Source organism: Salmo salar, chromosome ssa15, assembly GCF_905237065.1.
Source record: "Salmo salar chromosome ssa15, Ssal_v3.1, whole genome shotgun sequence".
Classification (NCBI taxonomy): domain Eukaryota; kingdom Metazoa; phylum Chordata; class Actinopteri; order Salmoniformes; family Salmonidae; genus Salmo; species Salmo salar.
In genome coordinates, this window is record NC_059456.1 from 25,340,298 (window position 1) to 25,365,413 (window position 25,116).

General features: G+C 40.2%; 1 protein-coding gene across 2 annotated transcripts; it reads left to right on the plus strand.

The window, feature by feature from the left end:
* Nucleotides 1-1,321: 1,321 nt before the first annotated feature.
* Nucleotides 1,322-24,826, plus strand: LOC106571119 (tumor necrosis factor alpha-induced protein 2). Of its 2 annotated transcripts, none has more exons than XM_014143802.2 (12): nt 1,322-1,517; nt 2,533-2,718; nt 4,718-5,405; nt 6,521-6,635; nt 6,938-7,060; nt 7,429-7,523; nt 10,392-10,484; nt 11,062-11,188; nt 18,848-18,973; nt 19,195-19,350; nt 20,618-20,739; nt 23,657-24,826. In XM_014143802.2, the coding sequence occupies exons 1-12, from the start codon at nt 1,466-1,468 to the stop codon at nt 23,826-23,828; spliced, it is 2,055 nt and encodes a 684-aa protein (XP_013999277.1). In that variant the 5' UTR covers nt 1,322-1,465; the 3' UTR covers nt 23,829-24,826. The 2 variants fall into 2 exon arrangements, with proteins under 2 accessions (XP_013999277.1, XP_013999278.1); XM_014143803.2 differs by lacking the exon at nt 1,322-1,517 and adding an exon at nt 1,854-2,126.
* Nucleotides 24,827-25,116: the final 290 nt, after the last annotated feature.

A 25,116-nucleotide genomic window follows, 5' to 3' on the forward strand; every position in this document is an offset into this window, starting at 1 on the left:
ATCGCCTGCAATGTTGGAAAGTCCCAAAACAGTACATGGGAGGTTTAGGCAGAAACTAAAAATATCCAATATATCAGGCTTTGTGCGATGTCAACGGAGCCCCAAACCCAGCACCACCTGCAGAGTGGAGAGCAATCCTCCTCCAACAGGTATATTTAGCTACAGTATTAATTGGTCAGAGGTTCCGCCCTAAAGTCTATCCCCTCTGAACTCCTACTGTAGCATTCACAGGGTTAGGTACATTACACCTCTAGCAATTATATTTTCCTTTGGAACAGTTTCTATGGTGCTATAGCCTTGACAGGATGGGTCGCAGGTATTGATGGTGAAAACATGTATGCAGTAGTACGGTATTGCAATATAATTTTTTGATGATATTATAACGATACTATGACACCAAATATCAATTGCTAGGTAATTAACGTTAGCTAGCACTAGTCAGCTGTACCTGCACCAAAACTCTGCTATTTCTCTTTCTATAGGTTGTTCTCCGTTTTCTTTTTAAAATAGTGAGCTAACATGTTTTAAGCATTTTTATTTTCATGACTGATCAAAACTTTTCTCATGGCTCTCTCTTGTCCCTCTGCAGCAGACAAATATAGTCAGCAAGATGTTTGAAACATCGAATTGCAATAAAAAAAAGCAGTATTGAATCGCAGTAAATGTAGAATGATGATGCATATAGAATACATATCGTATCCTAAGGTCCCTGCCAATTCCTAGCCCTAGCTACAGGTTTAATACCGGCTAGGGACATAACTATCCTCCAAATTTAGTAGCACTCCACACAGAACAATGCAGTTGTGGAGTTCTCACTGCATCTATTGGAAAATGTCATGATCTAATTTATACTAATAATGAGGCCATATGTGATTGGTACATCCTTTCTGGGACTTTTAAATGAATGATATATAGCCATTGATTATTAAATGATATAACTTATAAATGTCTCACCAGCTTACTTGATCTTAGTCGTATTCTTTCACAAACCAAAATATAAGCTTGTTTTTTACTCCAGTGTTTGTAAACTGTAAACAGACATTGTGTATCTTTAAAACATGGTTCAAACTATCATTTTGATCTCATGTTGAGCTATGTCAATGAATCTGAGAATGGTCATATTTCTCCAGCACCAACTGTTTACCAAAAAGTGGCAGGGTGGCTGCTTTCTGGTTGTTTGAATTCCAGATTGCCTCTATAAGGTATACATTATTTTCATTTGGGGAAAAGATAAGGCAATTACAGTGAGTGGAAAGCAGGAAGCACATTTAAGATAAATAGAAACTGAAGGGGGAAATGACTTCCTCCAGAAAAGCCCATGGTATCCCCCTACAATATGCACAAAGAGAAACGCTCAGATCTGTGGGCAATCAATATAAACAGCTGACACAGTGGAGTTATTCAGTCTTGAGTAGAGTGTGATATTGAAGAGCTGCTGCAAGCCTTGTTCATTCGGCTATTCACAATGAAGTTTTCTGCTCTCCACATACTGCCCAGAAGACCGAGGAAGACTAAAGGTAAGATAAATACATATAGCATAACACATATAAATAGCCTACAATATGCAAAGGTTGTAATGTATTAATAGATATGAATAGCCTTTTGTTGACGCCCACTACTACTACGATATACAGCACATTCTAAATGATAGGATTTCATTTTTAGTGGTTGTAATATACAGCATGTGATCATTTCACATTTGTCCAGTGATTTTGTAAGAGGTTGACTTTCATCACATTGGAAGATGAGATTGAAGAGTGGAGTGGGAAATGACGAGGGGAATATTAAATGTGGTCTTTTTAATATCTGATGCAATTTATGTGGGAGGGACAGTCCGAACAGTAACATCAATGTTGTTATTCTCATCATGATTTACATTTTATCTGCAAGTGTCTCATAAGAATGACATTCAAATAATGTTTTCCTAATGATACATTAAGTGTTGTAAAGTATTGCGAATTATTGTCTTTGACAATGATGAATAGCAGTCGTTTGTCAGATGTAGGCTATCTACGCCGTTGTCTCCGCCCTCTGTACAGCAATTGTTTATACCAAAGCCTAGTCTACAGGTCTATCTGTCACTATTAGGTTACGAGTAGGTACCGAATGTTCTGAGAGCATGAAAGGTAGGCACATTTGTATTGGTCTTTGTGCACATTTTTTGGGCACGTTATTAAATATTAAATAACAAAAAATATGTGTCTGCCTGTGTGGTGTTGTTTTGGCTAAGAAAGCTTCACTCAACTTCGGCTATAAGAGAGAGAACGGCAAAATTATTTTGCTCAAGATGCGCCTGCGGTGAAATAGTTTTAATAGAAACCGTGTGTTCAGTTATGCCTATGTTATAACGGGAACCCACTATTGTAGCCTATAACTTCGTATCCAGTTTGTTTGCCTGATTTTACCCGTGCCACAATGAAAAGTAAGGTGTGGTTTGATAATAAGTGATATAAAAAAAAATCGTGCAATGCCCTGATAGGTTTTATGAAGAGAAAATATTTACGACTGTACAAAATGTATTTTTTTTCACAGAGGAGGTGGGTGCGGTTGGACACGACCCGGAGCCAGCGACTGTTAATCTATCACCTGCAATGGAGGGCAGTCCCAAAAGAGTACATGGGAGGTTTAGGCATAAACTGAAAATGCACAAAATACTAGGCTTTGTGCTAAGTCCACGGAGCCCCAAACCCATAGTGGAGAGCAATCCTCCTCAAACAGGTATATTTAGCTACAGTATTAATTGATCAGAAGTTGTATTCGGCGTTCTCTCTGATGTTAGAATGTGTGCATAATTTATATAGGCTATAGCCTACTTTAAGGTTAATTCATGTTTTGGACACACCTACTCATTTAAGGGTTTTTCTTTATTTTTATTATTTTCTACATTGTGGAATAATAGTGAAGACATCAAAACTATTAAATAACACATATGGAATCATGTATTAACTAAAAAAGTGTTAAACAAATCAAACTATACTTTATATTTTAGATTCTTCAAAGTAGCCACCCTTTGCCTTGATGACAGCTTTGCACACTCTTGGCATTCTGTCAACCAGCTTCATGAGGTAGTCACCTGGAATGCATTTCAATTAACAGGTGTGCCTTGTTAAAAGTTAATATGTGGGATTTCTTTCCTTCTTAACGCGTTTGAGACAGTCAGTTGTGTTGTGACAAGATATGGGTGGTATACAGAAGATATGTCACGATCGTCGTAAGAACTGGACCAAGGCGTAGCGTACGTAGAGTTCCACATGTTTAATCAATGAAACTCACAAAAACAAAAAATAATAAACAATACGTGACGCTCAAGCAGTGCTCACAGGCAACAACTTTGAAAGTTTCTTCAAAGCAGTCACAAAAACCATCAAGCGCTATGATGAAACTGGCTCTCATGAGGACTGCCACAGGAAAGGAAGACCCAAAGTTACCTCTGCCGCAGTGGATAAGTTCATTAGAGTTACCAGCCTCAAAATTGCAGCCCAAATAAATGCTTCACAGAGTTCAAGTAACAGCCACATCTCAACATCAACTGTTCAGAGGAGACTGCATGAATCAAGTTTTCATAGTCAAATTACTGCAAAGAAACCACTACTAAAGGACATCAATAAGAAGAAGAGACTTGCCTGGGCAAAGAAACAAGAGCAATGGACATTAGACTGGTGGAAATGTGTCCTTTGGTCTGATGAGTTCAAATTTTAGATTTTTGGTTCCAACCGGCACGTCTTTGTGAGACGCAGTGTAGGTGAACAGATGATCTCTGCATGTGTGGTTCCCACTGTGAAGCAGGGAGGAGGAGGTGTGATGGTGTGGGGGTGCTTTGCTGTCAGTGATTTATTTAGAATTCAAGGCACACTTAACCAGTATGGCTATCAAAGCATTCTGCAGCGATACGCCATCCCATCTGGTTTGCGCTTAGTGGGATTATCATTTGTTTTTCAACAGGATAATGACCTAACACACCTTCAGGCTGTGTAAGGGCTATTTGACCAAGAAGGAGAGTGATGAGTGCTGCATCAGATGACCTGGCCTCCACAATCACCCGACCTCAACCCAACTGAGATGGTTTGGGATGAATTGGAACGCAGAGTGAAGGAAAGGCAGTCAACAAGTGCTCAGCATATGTGAGAACTCCTTCAAGACTTTTGGAAAAGCATTCCTTATAAAGCTGGTTGAGAGAATGCCAAGAGTGTGCAAAGCTGTCATCAAGAAAAAGGGTGGCTACTTTGAAGAATCTGAAATATAACATGTATTTTGATTTGTTGAACAATTGTAACATTTTTGGTAAGTACATGATTCCATATGTGTTATTTCATAGTTTTGATGTCTTCACTATTCTACAATGTAGAAAATAGTCAAAATAAAGAAAAACCCTTGAATGAGTAGGTATGTTCAAACTTTTGCCGGATACAATACATGCGCTATGATGTAGCCTGTATGAAGTACTAGCCTACTACCTCAATATATTGATTTGTCAGATGTATCAGGTTAAAGAGGAACTCTAAATGAAAGAACTCAGTGTCATATTATATTGTCTTTCACCATGAGAAATTATTGGCACAAATATATATATATATATATATAGTGTGTGTGTGTGTGTGTGTGTGTGTCACCGTTCATTGTCACGTACAGACTGCACAAAATAACTATTCAATTACTGTACTTTGTGGTCTGTGATTGTCATAACCATTTGCCTGAATTCTACTTGTATTTTTTTCAGAGGTGGCTTTGGACTTTATGGAGAACCTGAAGGAAAATCGCTTGGTGGAGGCTTGCCAGCAGTTGCTTTTGCGAGAGGACCAGCTCTTTGGCCAAGAAACCATGACTGTAGAGGGGTTGGGTCAGGTTTGCAACGAGGACGATAAAGACATGCTCCAAAAAGACTATGAAACCCTGCTGCTCCACTTATGGATGGCAGTTCACACCACCTTTAGTTCCACACCCTCAGGAGAACACCTAGAGATACTTCGAAGTGCGGTGGAAACCATAACGCTGCTGGAAGAGAAGGACCAGCAATGGGAAGGGCGGCCCGAGGGCAGCAGGGAGGCCCCCGTGTGGCGGCCACACCAGTGCCGGCTCACCCACGACACCCTGCTTGAAAAAATGGTGGAATCTCAAATGAGGAATGCGGCAGTGGAGGAGGACAATATTAGCGTTAGCAGTGTGGACAACCTGTCAACGTCCATGAAAAGGGAGGTATGTAGGATGGGCAAGCGTCTGAAGGAGACCATTCTCAGGGTGGCCAGGGACATAAGGGACTGCTACCCCCCAGACTTTGACGTGTGCAACTTGTACGTGAGACTTTACCATCAGAAGTTCTCAGCAAGGTTAACAGAACTGGCCCGCTCTGGGCTCGATGTGGATGACTGTAACTACCTCCTCTGCTGGGTGAACAATTACTATCCAAAGTAAGTGGGAAATGGGAGGGCAGTTGCCCTGGATTCTTGAAAGGGCTTGTTAACAATCAGTGGAAGTGATAAGGGCAATTGTGCAATTTTCTTTTTAAAATGTCCAAATCACATTTAAGTGATGTCAAACTGCATATGTAGTTGATTTGAGTTGATTGGGCCATTACATTTAGAAAATTGCACGCTTTCCCCTATCACTTCCATTGATTGTTAGCTAGTTGTGGCTAAAGTTAGCTGAAGTTTTGTCAGTGTCCGTGTATATGAGATGAGAAATAGAGTCAGTCGTAGAACACCGAACTGAGTAAAACATACGTATTTTACTCTTGGAAAAGTTCATCATACAAAATCCATGCAGGGATAAAACAATAAGTATACATACAACGAACACAACCAACAGTAAAACAATAACACACAAAAAATCATGAATACCAGAGGGTTTAAATAGGGAAGTAATCACAACGAAATGGGAACCAGGTGTGAACAATAAAGACATAACAAATGGATAAAGAAAGATGGATGGGTGGCAGCTAGAAAGCCGGTGACGATGACCGCCGAACGCCGCCCGAACAAGGAGAGGCACCAACTTCGGCGGAAGTCGTGACAAGTTTGTAGTGGCTGGAACCATCCCACTGGGCAAACACTGGTTGAATCAATGTGGAAAACTATTTGGATTTCCAAAAAGTCTTCAACCTAATGGAATTTCGTTTTCACCCAAATTTATACCAAATCCAATGATAGAGTGACATTTTTGGTTGATTTCACATTAAATTGACGGTAGTTGACAACTCAACCAAATGTAAATCAAAACCAGATGATGAACTAACATCTGTGCCCAGTGTGCCCTGTTTGTGGCAGATGCTAAGATGCTCAATACTTTCAGGGTGAGGAACCATTTAAAATAACATCCTGAACTTCCTGAAAAAAGGCTAGTTCCCCTTTTCAAAATGTCTGCAAACTAAAATGCTGCATATTTGGCATAGCTGATTGCTCAAGTTTGCTTACATTATCCTCCTGCCTTGTACAGTCTTTGAGTGTTTCTGAGAGTTCTCGTATGGTTTCTATCAATGACATGATGTCATTTACAACATGTTATACCATTTTTATATCTGTTTCAGTGACATCTTAAAACACAAAGACCTTGAGGGGCACATCAACATTGAGTCTTTGGGAACTCTTTTATCTGAGAAGGATCTCACAACATTGGAGGAGCAGTATCTACTACAAAAAGAGGTAAACAGGATGCCAGAAACAGCTAAATCTAAGGAACAGGCTAAATCCAATTGTATACTTCTAGACCATCCTTTCAGAGTAGCCTGGTCCCAGATCTGTTTGTGCTGTCTTTCCAACTGCTATGGTGTCTTAATGACCATAGGGTTTGGCAAGATAGTACAAACATATCTGGGACCAGTCTACTTTCAGAGTGCTTTAGAATTGGAAATAATGGACTATTTTATAATGTTGTATACAATGTCTTTCAGAACTATAGTGTCAAACTTACAGACTTGTGATGACCTGTGCTATGTTGTTTTCAGAGTACAGTCAGGACCTGGTTCTCCAAAGCTCTCAGTAAGAAGGAGGAGGGTTGGCTCAGTGGAAAGAGTCCAGAACTCATTGACGGGTACTGCTTCTGTCCTCTGGCCATTGACATCATACAGGTTGATACCTATTGGATTACTACTACTTCTTCTAGTACTTTTCTGTGTTTAGCCCTACTCTGTCTTTGACCTGAACATGTTCTTCTTCGTTTTCATACTACAGATATGAAGTAGCTTTTTCTCCCGCATGGTTTTATACAAGCTTCATATTAACATGTCAACCTTGACATAATTCCATTTAAACTGACATTAACCTCCAAAGCCAAAGTTTGTCTGATATTTTGAGACCTCAAAACAATGAGCACTATAAATCAGAAATATTTAATAAATGCACTGAATTTCATACATTTCTACACTGAATTGAGTTGACATGGAATTAATCCCATCCCTGCTCTAAGCTATATACTGTATTTTGTTCTGTTTACTAGGCTGTTGATGGGACCATGAGAGAGGCCAGGACTATTCTTTGCAGTGAGGGTAAAGCCCAGAGAATCCTATGTCAGCTGGACAGCTTCTTGATAAGGTAGTGTATCCATTTCTTATTGCTCTGGCCACTGGGTTGTGTTCCTTACGCACCAAATGGAAGAAAACAGACTGAAAAAGAGAGAGACTACCTGGACTTGTCCAATAAGTAACACTGATTTTCCTTTTCCATTGCAAAACATTTTGGTTATGTGCCTTAATGAACTCATTCTGTCGTATTTGAACATTTACTTTTCCATTGTTCTTCTGAATTTAATCACCAAGTTTATTTTGAAAAACAAATAACTTTTCCCATTAAGTTTGAATGGTTTGGCTTAGGGCTGTCCAATCTAATATTTTACTGATGAACATGCACGTTGATATCCAGCATCATGCTCAAAGCCATTCAATTAGCTTACTATGTTCTGGTTTCACAGCCACACAGACAAATGGCATAATTCTACATGACCTTTTTCCTGGGAAAAGTTGGTAATTCAACCTTGGTGTTCTATCTACACTGTCTTGTTGCAGACTGTCTTTGACCTTGTTTAGTTTTTAATGGATATGTATGCTACAATTAAGTGATAATGGTCATAAAGAGCTAGCTAGCTGATGGATGCAAACAAAGTTCTTCACCAAAAACACAGCAAAACGACATCTGTTTCAGTAGCTATAGTTAGCTAGCTAACTGTCTAGCTAGGTTTCATCATCTAAAATACCCCTAATTTATAATTTGGGTATTTTATTAGGATCCCCATTAGCTGTTGCAAAATATAGGTCTTATTTGATTAATGGTGGTCGGACCCACCTATATGAATCTAGCCACAATAAGGATTAACCACAATAGTGGAATTAACGGTTTGCTAGTCTGTCATTGACAGTGATGCAAATGAATACAAATAGTGGAATTATGGCATAATTGAATAAACCATGCTAAACAAGGTTTGAATGTTGTTATATAAATTCAACAAAATACAATCATTTGTTAATTTGACAAAAAGCTGTTGAAATCACACTGGATGTATTAGAGTTTAGAATTGCATTGTGAGCATACTTATTTCACTGTACAGCCTTACCTATGGATTGTGGATCAATGACATGAGGTATCAGACAGTGACACCCAGAGAACATTAGCATCGTAGCTCTTATTGCAGGACTCTGAAACCACTGAATTGAGCCACATTTATTGTACCAGTCAAGCTAGCTACCGCAGAAGCTGCTAATAACATCTGTATCAAAGATATTAGCAAAATCAGTTTGATCCTGATCAGTTTGAACCTGATCTTATTTCAAATGCTCACACAGACGTTTTCCCCATTCGGTTGAAAAAAATAATGCCTTATTACCAACACGGTATTGTAAACTCATCGTTCGTGGCAGGTATATCACACTGTGTGCTTGTTTGCAGACTTTTATTTTGTTGTACAGCTTTGACAGTGCTACTGATTGTAGTGGTGGAGCTTGGCTTGCACGTGAAAGATCAGCACACACAACATTCTATAATAGAATTGTGTTATTTGACGTGTCAAATTAAAAACTTATTTGACGCGTCAAATAGTGTTATTTGACATGTATTGTTTTTGACACACAAAGACCCAAACGGCGTTCCATATGAGAAGCCAGTGTTTGGAGGATATATTGACAAGGGTGTTGTTAGGCCTGAGACGATGTCGGCTTCGAGAGCATTATCACTTTTATACAATGGATTACCAACATGTTCAAATAACTTTATTTGTATTAATTTATTCATACTATTTCATCCTTCCACAAGATATAGTCCCAAAACAAATCTAGTCTTTTTGTTCTGTATTTATGGACGCGACCCAGTCGTTCAGTCTTTTTGTTCTGTATTTATGGACGCGACCCAGTCGTTCAGTCTTTTTGTTCTATATTTATGGACGCGACCCAGTCGTTCAGTCTTTTTGTTCTGTATTTATGGACGCGACCCAGTCGTTCAGTCTTTTTGTTCTGTATTTATGGACGCGACCCAGTTGTTCAGTCTTTTTGTTCTGTATTTATGGACGCGACCCAGTTGCTCAGTCTATTTGTTCTGTATTTATGGACGCGACCCAGTTGCTCATTCTAAATGTTCCATTGCCATAATGGCTGGCAACCTTCTTATCCCTTGCTTGCTAGCTAGTCAACTACGGCTAACTTACAATCACGTCAAAAATCCAGAATAACAGCAAAGTATCTATATTTGCAATTGTTTAAGCTGTTTTCTAGTGACATTTATTTGGATACATCCATAACAGTTAACTAATGAGGCCCGATTTCGGCTGGCACAAAAAATGTGTTCACTCATCAGGACACTGTTGTTCAGAGGAGCTAGCCAACAACACAGCTAACACAATCACTTCAAACTGAAGCTGGAAAGACTGCAAACTAGCTGCACTTCGTTTCGTTTTACCTTTTTCCAATTAACATTTCTTTGTATATATCTTTAAAAATGATGCCATCTGATACATGATTTCGACTGGCTAAGAAACGCTGCCTGCCTGTCTGTCTCGTTCTGACTCGTTCATTACTATGGGACAGCTGGAGATCGAATTTGAATATTGAAACAATGTTGCAAATGTCGGCGAGACAGACAGCAATGTTTAAACAAATCTCCGCTGTTAAAAACGAAATGTTAGTCTAAAAGAAATGTGACATAATGTCTGCTTTTATAGTTGCTTGGCTGGGCTGATGAGACAGTGGATTGCGCAGTCAGATGGAACAGAGTAAATAGGCATTTTAACGTCATAGATAACTTGTGGAATAGACACCGGCTGGAATGCAGTTTTAAACCAATCAGCATTCAGGATTAGACCCACCTGTTGCATAAATGAGGAATATGTACTGCAGTGTAATTATTCAACATTTTACTGACATGATAAAGAAGAACCTGGAGATACATGATGATATTTTGTACAATGTATATTTGCAGCTATAAGAGATCTCTTGAAGAATTTGTGAAGGGAAGACGGGAGAACACTCAGGCAGTCGTGAAAGCTAACCTGGTTAACATTGAACAATTCAGGTAGGCTAACAACTGTTGTTCATTTCACCAAGTCATTTGTTTCATGAGATCACATTTTCTGTGTTAATTTGCTTGGTATTTGAAGGGTAGCTAGCTACACACGAGCTTCATAACACACGTATAATCCTTACATAAAAGCATTCATAAGCACTAAATAAGCATTTCATAAATGCTTTTTGTTTCTACTAATCCCCAATCTCATGAAACAGTCTTGATCTACATGCATGCAGTCTCATAATCTGAAGTTGTATCATTTGTTCGACTTATCTACCTACTATTGGACACTCCAGGAAAGGGAAAGGTCAGTTGTAACTGAATGCATTCAACTGAAAATGTGTCTTCCGCATTTAACCCAACCCTTCTGAATCAGAGAGCTGCGAGGGGCTGCCTTAATCGACATCCACGTCATTGGCACCCGGGGGAACAGTTCTGCCTTGACAAATTTTGACCTTGTCAGCTCGATGATTGAAAGTACCTTTGAACTGCCATTGTCATTCTATCCCTCCAATCCTCCCAACCTCTTATTTGACTTCATAAATCCAACATTGATGTAATGACATTGGATCCTCCTTTACAGAGACTTCATAGTGAGAAGAGAGGAGTCAATCCCAGAAGAGATCAAGACAAGCTGTATGTCCACATTGGCAGACCTGAGAGACTGTGGCTACGGATACTTCACCGGCCCCATACATGAGGAGCTCAGGGTAGGCTACATGGGACAGCAGAGACACCAAGCATAATAGTCTAGCAATACTCCAATGTACAACGTTACATCTGCACCGTTAATTTGGTTGACTTTTGGCATCTAGTTCAAAATCCCAGACAACCTTTCTCAAATTAGATGATTTTGACTTACCCACGAGTTACTTGAGAGACTTGTCCCGAAGCCACCGAAGTACTTTGCTCTGTTCGTCTTTCCCTTGATCCTGACTAGTCTCCCAGTCCCTGCCGCTGAAAAACATCCCCACAGCATGATGCTGCTGCACCACCATGCGTCACTGTAGGGATGGTGCCAGGTTTCCTTCAGATGTGATGCTTGGCATTCAGGCCAGATAATCTTGCTTCTCATAGTCCGAGTCCTTTAGGTACCTTTAGGCAAACTCCAAAAGGGCTGCCATGTGCCTTTTACTGATAAGTGTCTTCCGTCTGGTCACTCTACCATGAAGGCCTGATCGGAGGGAGTGCTGCAGAGATGGTTATCCTTCTGGAAGATTTTCCCATCTCCACATAGCAATTCTGGCGCTCTGTCAGAGTAACTATCGTGTTTTTGGTCAGCTCCCTGACCATGGCCCTTCTCTCCCGATTGCTCAGTTTGGCCGGGCGGCCAACTCTAGGAAGATTCTTGGTGGTTCCAAACTTGTTCCATTTAAGATGAAGGAGGTCGTTGTGTTCTTGGGGACCTTCAATGCTGCAGAAATGTTTTGGTACCCTTCCCCAGATCTGTGCCTTTACGCAATCCTGTCTCGGAGCTCTACAGAACATTTCTTTGACCTCGTGGCTTGGTTTTTGGACTGTCAACTGTGAGACCTCATATAGACATTTGTGTGCCTTTCCAAATCATGTCCAATCAATTTAATTTACCACAGGTGGACTCCAATGAAGTTGTTGAAACATCTCAAGGATGATCAGTGGAAACAGGATGCACCTGAGCTCAACCTCGAGTCTCATAGCAAAGGTTCTGAAAACGTATGTCAATAAGGTATTTCTGTTTTTTTATAAATTTGCACACATTTCTAAAAACCTCTTTTTGCTTTTTCACAAAAGGGTATTGTGTGTAGATTGACGAGGGAAAAATGTAATTGAATCAATTTTAGAATAAGGCTGTAACGTAACGAAATGTAAAAAAAGACAAGAGCTCTGAATACTTTCCGAATGCACTGTACGTGTAACTGATAGATACATTTAAAACATGAACATGTAGTGTGTGTATGTAAATTGTAAAGTATTTTGTCTGCAATGTATATTTCATTATATGTCGGACCCCAGTAAGACTAGCTGTCGCCGTTGGCATCGGCTAATAGGGATCCTAATGAGTCAAAATCAAACCAATCAAAGGTAGTGGAAACATTCCAGTGATCTGACTCCAAATACCTGTTTTGTTGTTTTCCTCTTCTTAAACAGATGTTATAAAGGCAGATTCTATTTTCTTCCATTTCGTTTCAATGTTGTTGTATTTTTGGCAAGTTGTTGGTATTATAATGTCCTTTTTTTTAAATATATATAAAGTAAATCTGTGCTACAATTCTGCACATTCAATAACACCTCATTTAAACGTAACCTTACATTAAGGGCATATGACATACTTATTCTTATTCTAAAATGAATTCATAAAGAAAAATCCTCATCAATCTACACACAATACCCCACAATGACAAAGTGAAAATAGGTTTTAAACATTTTTGCAAATGTATTAAAAATTAAAAACTGAAATACCTTATTTACATAAGTATTGAGACCTTTTGCTATGAGATTCGAAATTGAGCTCAGGTGCATCTTGTTCCCATTGATCATCCTTGAGATGTATCTAAAACTTGATTGGATGGCGCCGACAGATATGGCAGCTCTGCTTCTAGCTCCTAAGCAACTTTGCAGTATTTCGTTTTTACATTATTATTATTACATTATTAGCCCAGAATTGTTTTTGTGTTACAGCCGGAAAGAACTTTTGGATATCCGAGTGGCGGCAACTCACCAGCATTACGACCAAGAATACGATTTTGCCGAATTGGATCCTTTGTTCTTTTTTATTTCACCTTTATTTAACCAGGTAGGCAAGTTGAGAACAAGTTCTCATTTACAATTGCGACCTGGCCAAGATAAAGCAAAGCAGTTCGACAACATACAAAAACACAGAGTTACACATGGAGTAAAACAACATACAATCAATGATGCAGTAGAAAAGAAAAAAAAAAAACAGGGCAATTTAACTTATTCCAGAGGCAGCTCCGAAACACCACCGGCAGAGAAGAGGTATTAAGAGTGGACTTCTAGTCTGACTCAGGAGGCGTGCACAACATCCACCGCTTCCGAGTATATTACTCGCTAATGTTCATTCTCTGGCTAATAAAGTAGACGAGCTCAGGGCGAGGATCTCCTTCCAGAGAGACATCAGGGATTGTAACATACTCACAGAGACATGGCTCTCTCACGATATTCTATCCCCGTCCATACAGCCAGCTGGGTTCTCAGTACATTGCGCAGACAGGAATAAAGAACTCTCCGGGAAGAAGAATGGTGGGGGTGTATGTTTCCTGATTAACTACTCATGGTGTAAATGTGATAAAATACAGAAACTCAAGTCCTTTTCTTCACCCGACCTAAAATACCTCACAATCAAATGAGAATTCTCTTCGGTTATAGTCACAGCCGTGTATATTCCCCCCTCAAGCCGATACCATGACGGTCCTGAAAGAACTACACTGGACTTTATGCAAACCGGAAACCACATCCTGAGGCCGCATTTATTGTCGCTGGTGATTTAACAAAGCAAATTTGAGGAAAACTCTACTGAAGTTCTACCAACACATTGACTGTAGTACTCACTCTGGAAAAACATTGGACCACTGCTACTCAACTTTTTGAAATGCCTACAAGGCCTACAAATCAGATCACGACTCTATTTTGCTCCTCCCTTCCTATAGACAGAAACTCAAACAGGAAGTACCCGGTCAATTCAACGCTGGTCTGACCAATTGAAATCCATGCTTCAAAATTGTTTTGCTCACGCGGACTGGGATATGTTCCGGGTAGCCTCTGAGAATAACATCGATGAATACACATATACGGTGAGTGAGTTCATCAGGAAGTGTATAGGAGCTGTTGTACCCACTGTGACTATTAAAACCTACCCAAACCGGAAACCGTGGATAGATAGCAGCCTTCGCGCAAAACTGAAAGCGCAAACCACCGCATTTAACCATGGCAAGGTTACTGGGAATATGGCCGAAAACAAACTGTAGTTATTCCCTCCGTAAGGCAATCAAACAGGTAAAATGTCAGTACTGAGACAAAGTGGAGTCGCAATTCAACGGCTCAGAGGGAAAACCAATCACGTTGCGGACACTGATGTCTTGCTTCCGGACAAGAGAAACACCTTCCTCGCCTGCTTTGAGGATAACACAGTGCCACCGACACGACCCGCTACCAAGGACTGTGGCCGATGTGGCCGACGTGAATAAGCCATTTAAGCGTGTTAACCCTCACAAGGCTGCCAGCCCAGATGGCATCCCAAGCCACATACTCAGAGCATGCGCAGACCACCTGGCTGGAGTGTTTACAGTGTTTATTCAATCTCTTCCTATCCCAGTCTGCTGTGCCCACTTGTACCCAAGAAAGCCAAGGTAACTGAAGTAAATGACTATTGCCCTGTAGCACTCACTTCTGTCATCATGAAGTGCTTTGAGAGGCTAGTTAACCTGTTAGGGCTAGGGGGCAGCATTGACACGGCTGGATAAAAAACATACCCGATTTAATCTGGTTACCACTCCTACTCAGTAACTAGAATATGCATATACTTATTACATATGGATAGAAAACACCCTAAATTTTCTAAAACTGTTTGAATGGTGTCTGTGAGTATAACAGAACTCAAATGGCAGGTCAAAACCTGAGAGATTCCTTTACAGGAAGTGGCCTGTCTGACCATTTGTTGAACTTCTTTTCCATCTCTATCATTTACTAAGGATCTCTGCTCTAACGTGACACTTCCCACGTCTTCCATAGGCTCTCAGAGCCCGGGAAAAAACAGAATGTCGTCATTCCAGCCCCAGGCTGAAACACATTATCGCCTTTCTCAAGTGGCCCATCAAGAGACACTAGCTTATGCGCGTGACCCCGACCGCCCCCGCCTTTGGGATTTTTTTCCTCTGTTTGCCGAAAAGGAGATTCCCTGTCGGAATATTATCGCTTTTCTACGAGAAAAATGTCGTAAAAATTGATTTTAAACAGCGGTTGACATGCTTCGACGTACGGTAATGGAATACTTAGAATTTTATTGTCACGAATTGCGCCATGCGCGACACTTCTTTACTATTTCGGATAGTGTCTGGAACGCATACGAACAAAACGCCGCTATTCGGATATAACGATGGATTATTTTGGACCAAACCAACATTTGTTATTGAAGTAGCTGTCCTGGGTGTGTATTCTGACGAAGACAACAAAAGGTAATGACATTTTTATAATAGTAAATATGATTATGGTGAGTGCTAAACTTGCCGGGTGTCTAAATAGCGAGCCCGTGATGCCTGGGCTATGTACTTAGAATATTGCAAAATGTGCTTTCACCAAAAAGCTATTTTAAAATCGGACATATCGAGTGCATAGAGGAGGTCTGTATCTATAATTCTTAAAATAATTGTTATGCTTTTTGTGAACGTTTATCGTGAGTAATTTAGTAAAATGTTAGCGAATTCCCCGGAAGTTTGCGGGGGGTATGCTAGTTCTGAACGTCACATGCTAATGTAAAAAGCTGGTTTTTGATATAAATATGAACTTGATTGAACAAAACATGCATGTATTGTATAACATAATGTCCTAGGGTTGTCATCTGATGAAGATCATCAAAGGTGAGTGCTGCATTTAGCTGTCTTCTGGGTTTTGGTGACATTATATGCTGGCTTGAAAAATGGGTGTCTGATTATTTCTGGCTTGGTACTCTGCTGACATAATCTAATGTTTTGCTTTCGTTGTAAAGCCTTTTTGAAATCGGACAGTGTGGTTAGATTAACGAGAGTCTTATCTTTAAATGGCTGTAAAATAGTCATATGTTTGAGAAATTGAAGTAATAGGATTTTTAAGGTTTTGAAAATCGCGCCACAGGATAGCCGTGGCTGTTACGTAGGTGGGACGAATTCGTCCCGCCTAGCCTAGAGAGGTTAAGGATCATATCACCTCTACCTTACCTGACACCCTAGACCCACTTCAATGTGCTTATCGCCCCAATAGATCCACAGACAATGCAATCGCCATCACACTGCACACTGCTCTATTCCATCTGGACAAGAGGAATGCCTATGTAAGAATTCTGTTCATTGACTATAGCTCAGTATTCAACACTATTGTACCCTTCAAGCTCATCATTAAGCTCGGGGCCCTGGCTTTGAACCCAACCCTTTGCAACTGGGTCCTGACGGGCAACCCCCAGCTGGTGAAGGTAGGAAACAACACCTCTACTTCGCTGATCCTCAACACAGTGTGTGGTCAGCCCCCTCCTGTACTCCCTGTTCACCCATGACTGCACGCCTCCAACTCAATCATCAAGTTTGCAGATGACAGAACAGTAGTAGGCCTGATTACCAACAATGACGAGACAGCCTACAGAGAGGAGGTGAGGGCCCTGGGAGAGTGGTGCCAGGAAAATAACCTCGCACTCAACAAAACAAAGGAGCTGATCATGGACTTCAGGAAACAGCAGAGGAAGCACGCCCCGATCCACATTGACGGGACCGCAGTGGAGAAGGTGGAAAGCTTCAAGTTCCTCAGCGTACACATCACTGACGATCTTACCTCACTGAGCTATAGCCCATAGGCATTTACAACCAACATGGGTATTTGGGTTTTATGCAAAGGTCAAAAGGAGCGCAGTTCAACGAACCACCTCTGCAACACACACATTCTCTTATTGATTGTAGGATATGCTATCAGTTTGCACACAGTGGAATCGGCCTTGATGTCAAAACAGAGTTTGTTTTCGGTCATGAGGGGATAGCGGATAAAATCAACTGAATTGATTGATGAGTCCAAAACCAAAAGGAAACTACATTGGAACTATTACACGTGCGGAAATAAGGTCCCCAAGAACACATAGACCTCCATCATTCTTAAATGGAAGAAGTTTAGAACCACCAAGAATCTTCTGAGCAATCGGGGGAGAAGGGCCATGGTCAGGGAGATGACCAAAGTCAGAATGGTCACTCTGACAGAGCTCCAGAGTTCCTCTGTGGAGATGGGAGAATCTTCCAGAAGGATAACCATCTCTGCAGCAGTCCACCAATCAGGCCTTTATGGTAGAGTGGCCAGATGGAAGCCACTCCTCAGTAAAAGGCACATGACAGCCCTCTTGGAGTTGCCAAAAGGCACCTAAAGACTCTCAGACCATGAGAAACAAGATTCTCTGGTCTGATGAAACCAAGATTGAGCTCTTTGGCCTGAATGCCAAACGTCACGTCTGGAGGAAAGCTGGCACCATCCCTACGGTGAAGCATGGTGGTGGCAGCAACATGTTGTAGGGATGTTTTTCAGCGGCAGGGACTGGGAGACTAGTCAGAATCGAGGGAAAGATGAACGGTGCAAAGTACAGAGAGATCCTTGATGAAAACCTGCTCCAGAGCGCTCAGGACCTCAAACTGGGGTGAAGATTCAGGATCCAACAGGACAACGACCCTAAGCACACAGCCAAGACAACGCAGGAGTGGCTTTGGGACAATTCTCTGAATGTCCTTGAGTGTCCCAGCCACAGCCCGGACCTAGAAAGACCTGAAAATACCTGTGCAGCGACGCTTGAAAGGATCTGCAAAAACAAATGTGAGAAACTCCCCAAATACAGGTGTGCCAAGCTTGTAGCGTCATACCCAAGAAGACTTGAGCCTGTAATCACTGCCAAATGTGCTTCAACAAAGTACTGAGTAAAGGGTCTGAATACTTATGTAAATGTGATATTTCAGTTTTTTTTAAGCAGTTTTTGCTTTGTCATTATGGGTAATTGTGTGTAGATTGATGAGGGGGGAAATGATTGAATCCATTTTAGAATAAGGCTGTAACGTAACAAAATGTGGAAAAAGTAATGGGCTCTGAATACTTTCCGAATGCACTGTACATGTCCGTACATGCACACAACGAGAAGGTCACATATGGGGAGAGGCTGGAGGTGCTTTATTAGTTTTTTTCTGTGAACCTTTGTTTTTCTTATCTAACCTAATGATAGGAAGGAAGTAGAATAAATATAAGCATTCAGGAGAATTCCCTCCTAAATGGTTTCCGACCATCATTATCAAAGCCACAATGTTTGAAGTGCAAAGTGTGATTGTAGGTTACAATGGTACAATGTGGTCATCCAAGTGACCACTCAAATCACATGGCCTGGACCATCTTTGTGGGTTACAGATTTTCCATGTTATTCTCCATAATGTTTTACTTTGCTCTTCAGTTGTGATGAAACAGTTGATGCATATTATTAATAAAACAAATTTGTTTTATTCAAATAGTTTACAAATGAGTGGAATAGAGAGGGAATTGATTTTAACTTGAACTAATATGAAGTTGTTATGGCAGTACAACTGCAAAGTTTTCGCATGTTCTGACCCACTGGTGTCAACTGCTTCAAGGTCAGATATTGACCTCTCCATGACTTCCTGTCTCCTCAGGTGCAGTACCGTAGGCTGTGGACGGAGGCCTGGTTTACTGGGGGTCAGATGGTACTGGATGAAGTTCTGGGGACACTGGACAGACACATGCAGCAATTCACAGACCTGAAACCCATCTGTATGGAGGTAAGGTTACACTCACACACACGCTAACAGATGTGTGAAAACAAAGACACACACACGCACACACACACACACACACACACACACAGGCACGCACACACACACACACACACACACACACACACACACACACAGTGACATTACACACACAGTGACATTTGTGTGTCTGTGTGTGTGTGTGTGTGTGTGTGTGTGTGTGTGTGTGTGTGTGTGTGTGTGTGTAGGAGCTGGTGGGCCGGCTCCACATGGAGATGATGGTGGAGTATGTGAAGAGGATGATGAAGAAGAAGATGAAGCTGAAGGACAAGGAGCAGCAGGAGGCAGCAGCCAAGTTACTTGCTGATGACAGCAGCACACTGAGCACCTACTTTACTGAAGCGGTAAGCACTGAAGACGCGCACACACACACACCTCATATTGCAGTTAATACAGCTTGAGCGTGTGTGTACACAAACATATGAAAGTAATAGCATTATACACACAAAACCAACTCAAATACACTTCAAAACATTTATCCTAAGAATTGTTTTATTTCAAATGTTTATGATGCATAAAGAATAACAAAGAAATAAAGAATTTAAACATCAATATAACCCCCTAGAGTAACATATTAAAAGAATCCCCATCAAAATGTACATTTAAGCTAGAGATGTACAGTACCAGTCAAAAGTTTGGATACACCTACTCATTCCAGGGTTTTTCTTTATTTCAAAGCTGTCATCAAGGCAAAGGGTGGCTACTTTGAAGATTCTCAAGTATAAAATATATTTTGATTTGTTTAACACTTTTTTGGTTACTACATGATTCCATATGTGTTATGTCATAGTTTTGATGTCTTCACTATTAGACAATAGTAAAAATTAAGAAAACCCCTTGAATGAGAAGGTGTGTCCAAACCTTTGACTGGTACTTTATATATAGCGTTCTTTTGGCTGTTAAGTTGTTCTCCCAACTTAGACTAAGCCCACTGGAATGCATGAGAGCCTTTTCTGTAGCCAATCGGTTCAAAACCACCACCATCTGGGTCATGTTATGACTTGGCAGACTCCAGGCCGAGTCTCTAAGTAAAATCACCCACGTATCATAAACTGCAGCTGTGGTCTGATTCCCCTAAACTTCTATTTATTTAGACACTCAATAGATATTAGTATCAAATCAAATCCAACTTTATTTATGTCACGACTTCCGCCGAAGTCGGCTCCTCTCCTTGTTCGTTCGGCGATCGACGTCACCGGCTTTCTAGCCATCGCCGCTCATTTTTCACATGTCCATTGGTCTTGTTTCATACACACCTGGTTTTCATTTCCCCAATCATCTACTGTATTTAACCCTCTGTTTCCCATCATGTATTTGTGTGTAATTGTTTCATGTTATTGTGGTGTTTTGTTACACGCCTTACTTTTGTTATGTCCCGTGTTTTGAGCGCGTTTGATTTATGTAGTGCTCTCGTTTTGGAACAAAAATAAAAGTGTGCCTGTTATCATTACTCTGCTCTCCTGCACCTGACTTCACCTCTAGTACACCCCTTGACAGTTTAGAGTGAATGTAAACATCGCTATACAGTAAAGTAGCCATAACACAGTAAATGGAAGACATTAAATACTGTACATGAAAGTATGCATAATTTGACCTATCCACTGTCCTCAGGGGTCCAAAATAAGCTGGCTGAGTGAGGTCCTCCCTAAAATGGCGGAGGTGGTCAGACTGCAGGACCCAGGAAGCATCCAGCTGGAGATCGTCACCCTGGCTAGGGACTTCCCAGACCTTAGGTGAGACAGACAGACAGATCCTCCACACAAGGCTAAAGACATAGATGGAGAGATTACCTACAGTACATTCACATAATCACATAACCTGGTACTACATTTACAGTATCCCAGTGACATGACCTGGTACTACATTCACAGTATCTCAGTCACATGATGCAGGACTAACATAAAATGGGTCACTCCGATTAAATGTGGGGTTGGCCAAGTGTAAAAGACATGTCTGCCTGTATATCTTTCATATTTCACATAAGCAGCAACGCCATTGTAAAAGTTGTGTGGTCAAAGATCAACTTGGCCTTAATCCTGCTGAACACAGCTGTTTGGGCCAAATTTGATCTCAACATCTCTGCTTGCACTTTCTTTGCCATCTGCTTTGTCTAAACTCATCCTTGCATGATGTTGTTCACACTCAAAAGAACACATAGGATTTAAATAGAACACAGAGAATGAACATAGAACGCATAGAATGAAAAAGAAACACAGAGGATGAAACTAGAACACAGAATGAAACTAGAACACAGAATGAAACTAGAACACAGAATGAAATAAGAACACAGAATGAAATAAGAACACAGAATGAAACTAGAACACAGAATGAAATAAGAACACAGAATGAAATAAGAACACAGAATGAAACTAGAACACAGAATGAAATAAGAACACAGAATGAAAAAGAAACACAGAGGATGAAACTAGAACACAGAATGAAATAAGAACACAGAATGAAATAAGAACAGAGAATTGAAATAGAACACAGAGAATGGAAATAGAACACAGAGAATGAAACTAGAACACAGAATGAAATAAGAACACAGAATGAAATAAGAACACAGAATGAAATAAGAACACAGAATGAAATAAGAACAGAGAATTGAAATAAGAACAGAGAATTGAAATAGAACACAGAGAATGGAAATAGAACACAGAGAATGAAACTAGAACACAGAATGAAATAAGAACACAGAATGAAATAAGAACACAGAATGAAATAAGAACAGAGAATGAAATAAGAACAGAGAATTGAAATAGAACACAGAGAATGGAAATAGAACACAGAGAATGAAAATAGAACACGGAATGAAATAAGAACACAGAATGAAATAAGAACAGAGAATGGAAATAGAACACAGAGAATGGAAATAGAACACAGAATGAAATAAGAACACAGAATGAAATAAGAACAGAGAATTGAAATAGAACACAGAGAATGGAAATAGAACACAGAGAATGAAACTAGAACACAGAATGAAATAAGAACACAGAATGAAATAAGAACAGAGAATTGAAATAAGAATAGAGAATGGAAATAGAACACGGAGAATGAAAATAGAACACGGAGAATGAAAATAGAACACGGAGAATGAAAATAGTATATAGACAATGGAAATAGAACTCAGAGAATGACTCCCTGGTAGCTGAGCCACACCTTTAAAAATATTTAATTATATTTGTGAATATAATAAAGGCTCTTTGATTTCTATTTGACAATGAATGCCTTGCTGATTTATAAATACAAGCCATAGCTGATCCTTAGTTATTTTGAGTCCCTTGAATCCAATTATCTCCTTATCTTCCCTCTAATTCTCTCACAATATCTTAAAATGAATCCCTATGGGGGGGTTGTTGCAGTGAGGTAACTCTGGGCAAGTCAGGTATCACCGGGCGGTAACCTAGGTAACAAGGGCCTCCACTGCGGATCTCAGGTGTCTGGCTGACTACACAATATGAGGCATCTCTTATGTCATGTACTAATACAGGGAGGGAGGGAGGGAGGGAGATACACAGAGAAGGGGTGTAATATGATTCCTGTCTAATGTCTAGAACCGGCCAGCGATCCCTGCTATCCCCAGCACTGTGCAGTGGAAAAATACAGGCCAGGGCTAGAGCATCCCAAATGGCACCCTATTCCCATTATAGTGCAACATTAGTGCACGATGTAGAGAATAGGGTGCCGTTTGAGACTATTCTACCCCTTTTTGGTTCCACATGGAACCAAAATGCTTCTACATGGAACCAAAAAGGGTTCTACCTGGAACCAAAAAGGGTTCTCCTATGGGGACAGCTGAAGAACCCTTTAAGGCTCTAGATAGCACCTTTTTTTCTAATAGTGTATCGAGGCAGAGATGCCAGACACACCAGAGCAGTACTATTACTAATGTTGCTACAACAGCTGCTATAGTGCTTCACTATTTGTATTACTTCTTCCTCTATCACTATTACTGAACTAACGCAACTACTGCCACTGATGATACCGTTACTATTGCTACCGTTACTACTACTGCTGTAGTACTGTCCTACCACAGTCAACAGTAATATTACCTCTACTAGTGGGCTAGTCCAATTTGTAAGTCGCTCTGGATAAGAGCGTCTGCTAAATGACTTAAATGTAAAATGTAAATGTCTTGCTACTTTTTCTACCACTATTCTGCTCCTTTTTTACGAAAATGTCCTTCTGTTTATACTGTAAATTTGGCACATTCTGTTTATACTGGCTTTTCTCTCAAGCTTAGCATGACTTAATATAGACATTGGGAACTGTTTATTTTTATTTGGATTGTAAACTGGCATGGTCAAAACATGTTGATGCAACATAATACATGTTTTATTATATTTAACCTTTATTTAACTAGGCAAATCAGTTAAGAACACATTTTTATTTACAATGATGGCCTACCCCGGACCAAACTCGGACGATGCTGGGCCAATTGGGAGTCACATAGGGAGGCGCACAATCACGGCCGGTTATGATACAGCATGGAAACAAACCAGGGTCTGTAGTGACGCCTCTAGCACTGAGATCCAGTGCCTTAGACCGCTGTGCCACTTCGGAGCCCAGTTGATTAATATAATGGACAAAAAATGACCGTTTTGAACTTTGTTGATGAACTTTTGTTTTTTGCTCTTCCACGTTTCTCAGTTGGAGGCAGATCTCGGCCCTGCTCTCACTCAAAGCCAACCTATCCACGGCTGATGTCCGCGGCATCAAAGAGAGCCTGGAAGTGAACCGTCCTACAGTCACCTCCTCCAATACCAACCCACCATTCTTTTCCAAGGTTCCAGCAGGCACATTTTGGCAAATGCCATCTTAATTGTGTTATTTTCTTGTTGTAAACTGTTTTTTTGGTTGAGAAGACGTCATATATCCAGATTACAACTAACTGGTCTCTGTTATCAAATCAAATGTATTGGTCACACACATATTTAGCAGATGTTATTGCAGGTGTAGCGGAGACTAAAATACAGTAGAATAGAATACAGTATATATATATATATATATATATACACGAGATGAGTAAAGCATGTAAACATTATTAAAGTGACTATTGATTCGAAGTCTATAGGGCAGTAGCCTCTTAGGTCCATGGTTAAGTAGCCAGGTGGTAGCCGGCTAGTGATGGGTATTTAACAGTCTGATGTCCTTTTTTGGTTATGTTGTATGTATCATCATGTATGTTATCATCTAACCAGATTATAAAGATGTCCTTTGCTTTTCATAAAATATGTCATATTTATGTCATTGTAACTAGTTTTGCCCACTGGGCTGCTAGTGAAATGGTTTAAGAAAATGGTGATTCACCTTAAAGGGAATGGGTCATGACATTTATAAAGCATGTGACAAATAACGTTTCATTTGAAATACATAGGTCCAAATACTTTTTTTTCTGTGTGATTATGCTGCTTTCCAATGCTTCATAAATGTATGTGCTCAGCATATGTGGGAACTCCTTCAAGACTGTTAGAAAAGCATTCCTCATGAATCTGGTTGATGGAATGCCAAGAATGTGCAAAGCTGTTATCAAGGCAACGGGTGGCTACTTTGAAGAATTTAAAATGTAAAATATATGTTGATTTGTTTAACATGTTTTGGTTACTACATGATTCCATATGTGTTATTTCATAGTATTGATGTCTTCACTATTATTCAATAATGTAGAAAATAATACAAATACTGTGCCTTACAAAAGTATTAATCCCCTTGGCATTTTTTTGCATTCCAACCTGTAATTTAAATAGATTTTATTTGGATTTCATGTAATGGACATACACAAAATAGTCCAAATTGGTGAAGTGAAATGAAAAAAATGACTTGTTTAAAAAAAATAAAAAAATTAAAAAACAGAAGTGGTGCGTGCATGTGTATTCACCCCCTTTCCTATGAAGCCCCTAAATAAGATCTGGTGCAACCAATTACCTTCAGAAGTCACATAATTTGTTAAATAAAGTCCACCTGTGTGCAATCTAAGTGTCACATGATCTATCACATGATCTCAGTATATATACACCTGTTCTGAAAGGCCCCAGTCTGCAACACCACTAAGCAAGGGGCACCACCAAGCAAGCGGCACCATGAAGACCAAGGAGCTCTCCAAACAGGTC

Excerpts from the sequence above, each read along its gene's own strand:
- LOC106571119 (XM_014143802.2), top strand. The coding sequence starts at position 1,466 with ATGAAGTTTTCTGCTCTCCACATACTGCCCAGAAGACCGAGGAAGACT. Across the intron at positions 11,189-18,847 it reads CCATACATGAGGAGCTCAGG|GTGCAGTACCGTAGGCTGTG; the intron begins GTAGGCTACATG and ends CTGTCTCCTCAG. Across the intron at positions 19,351-20,617 it reads GCACCTACTTTACTGAAGCG|GGGTCCAAAATAAGCTGGCT; the intron begins GTAAGCACTGAA and ends CACTGTCCTCAG.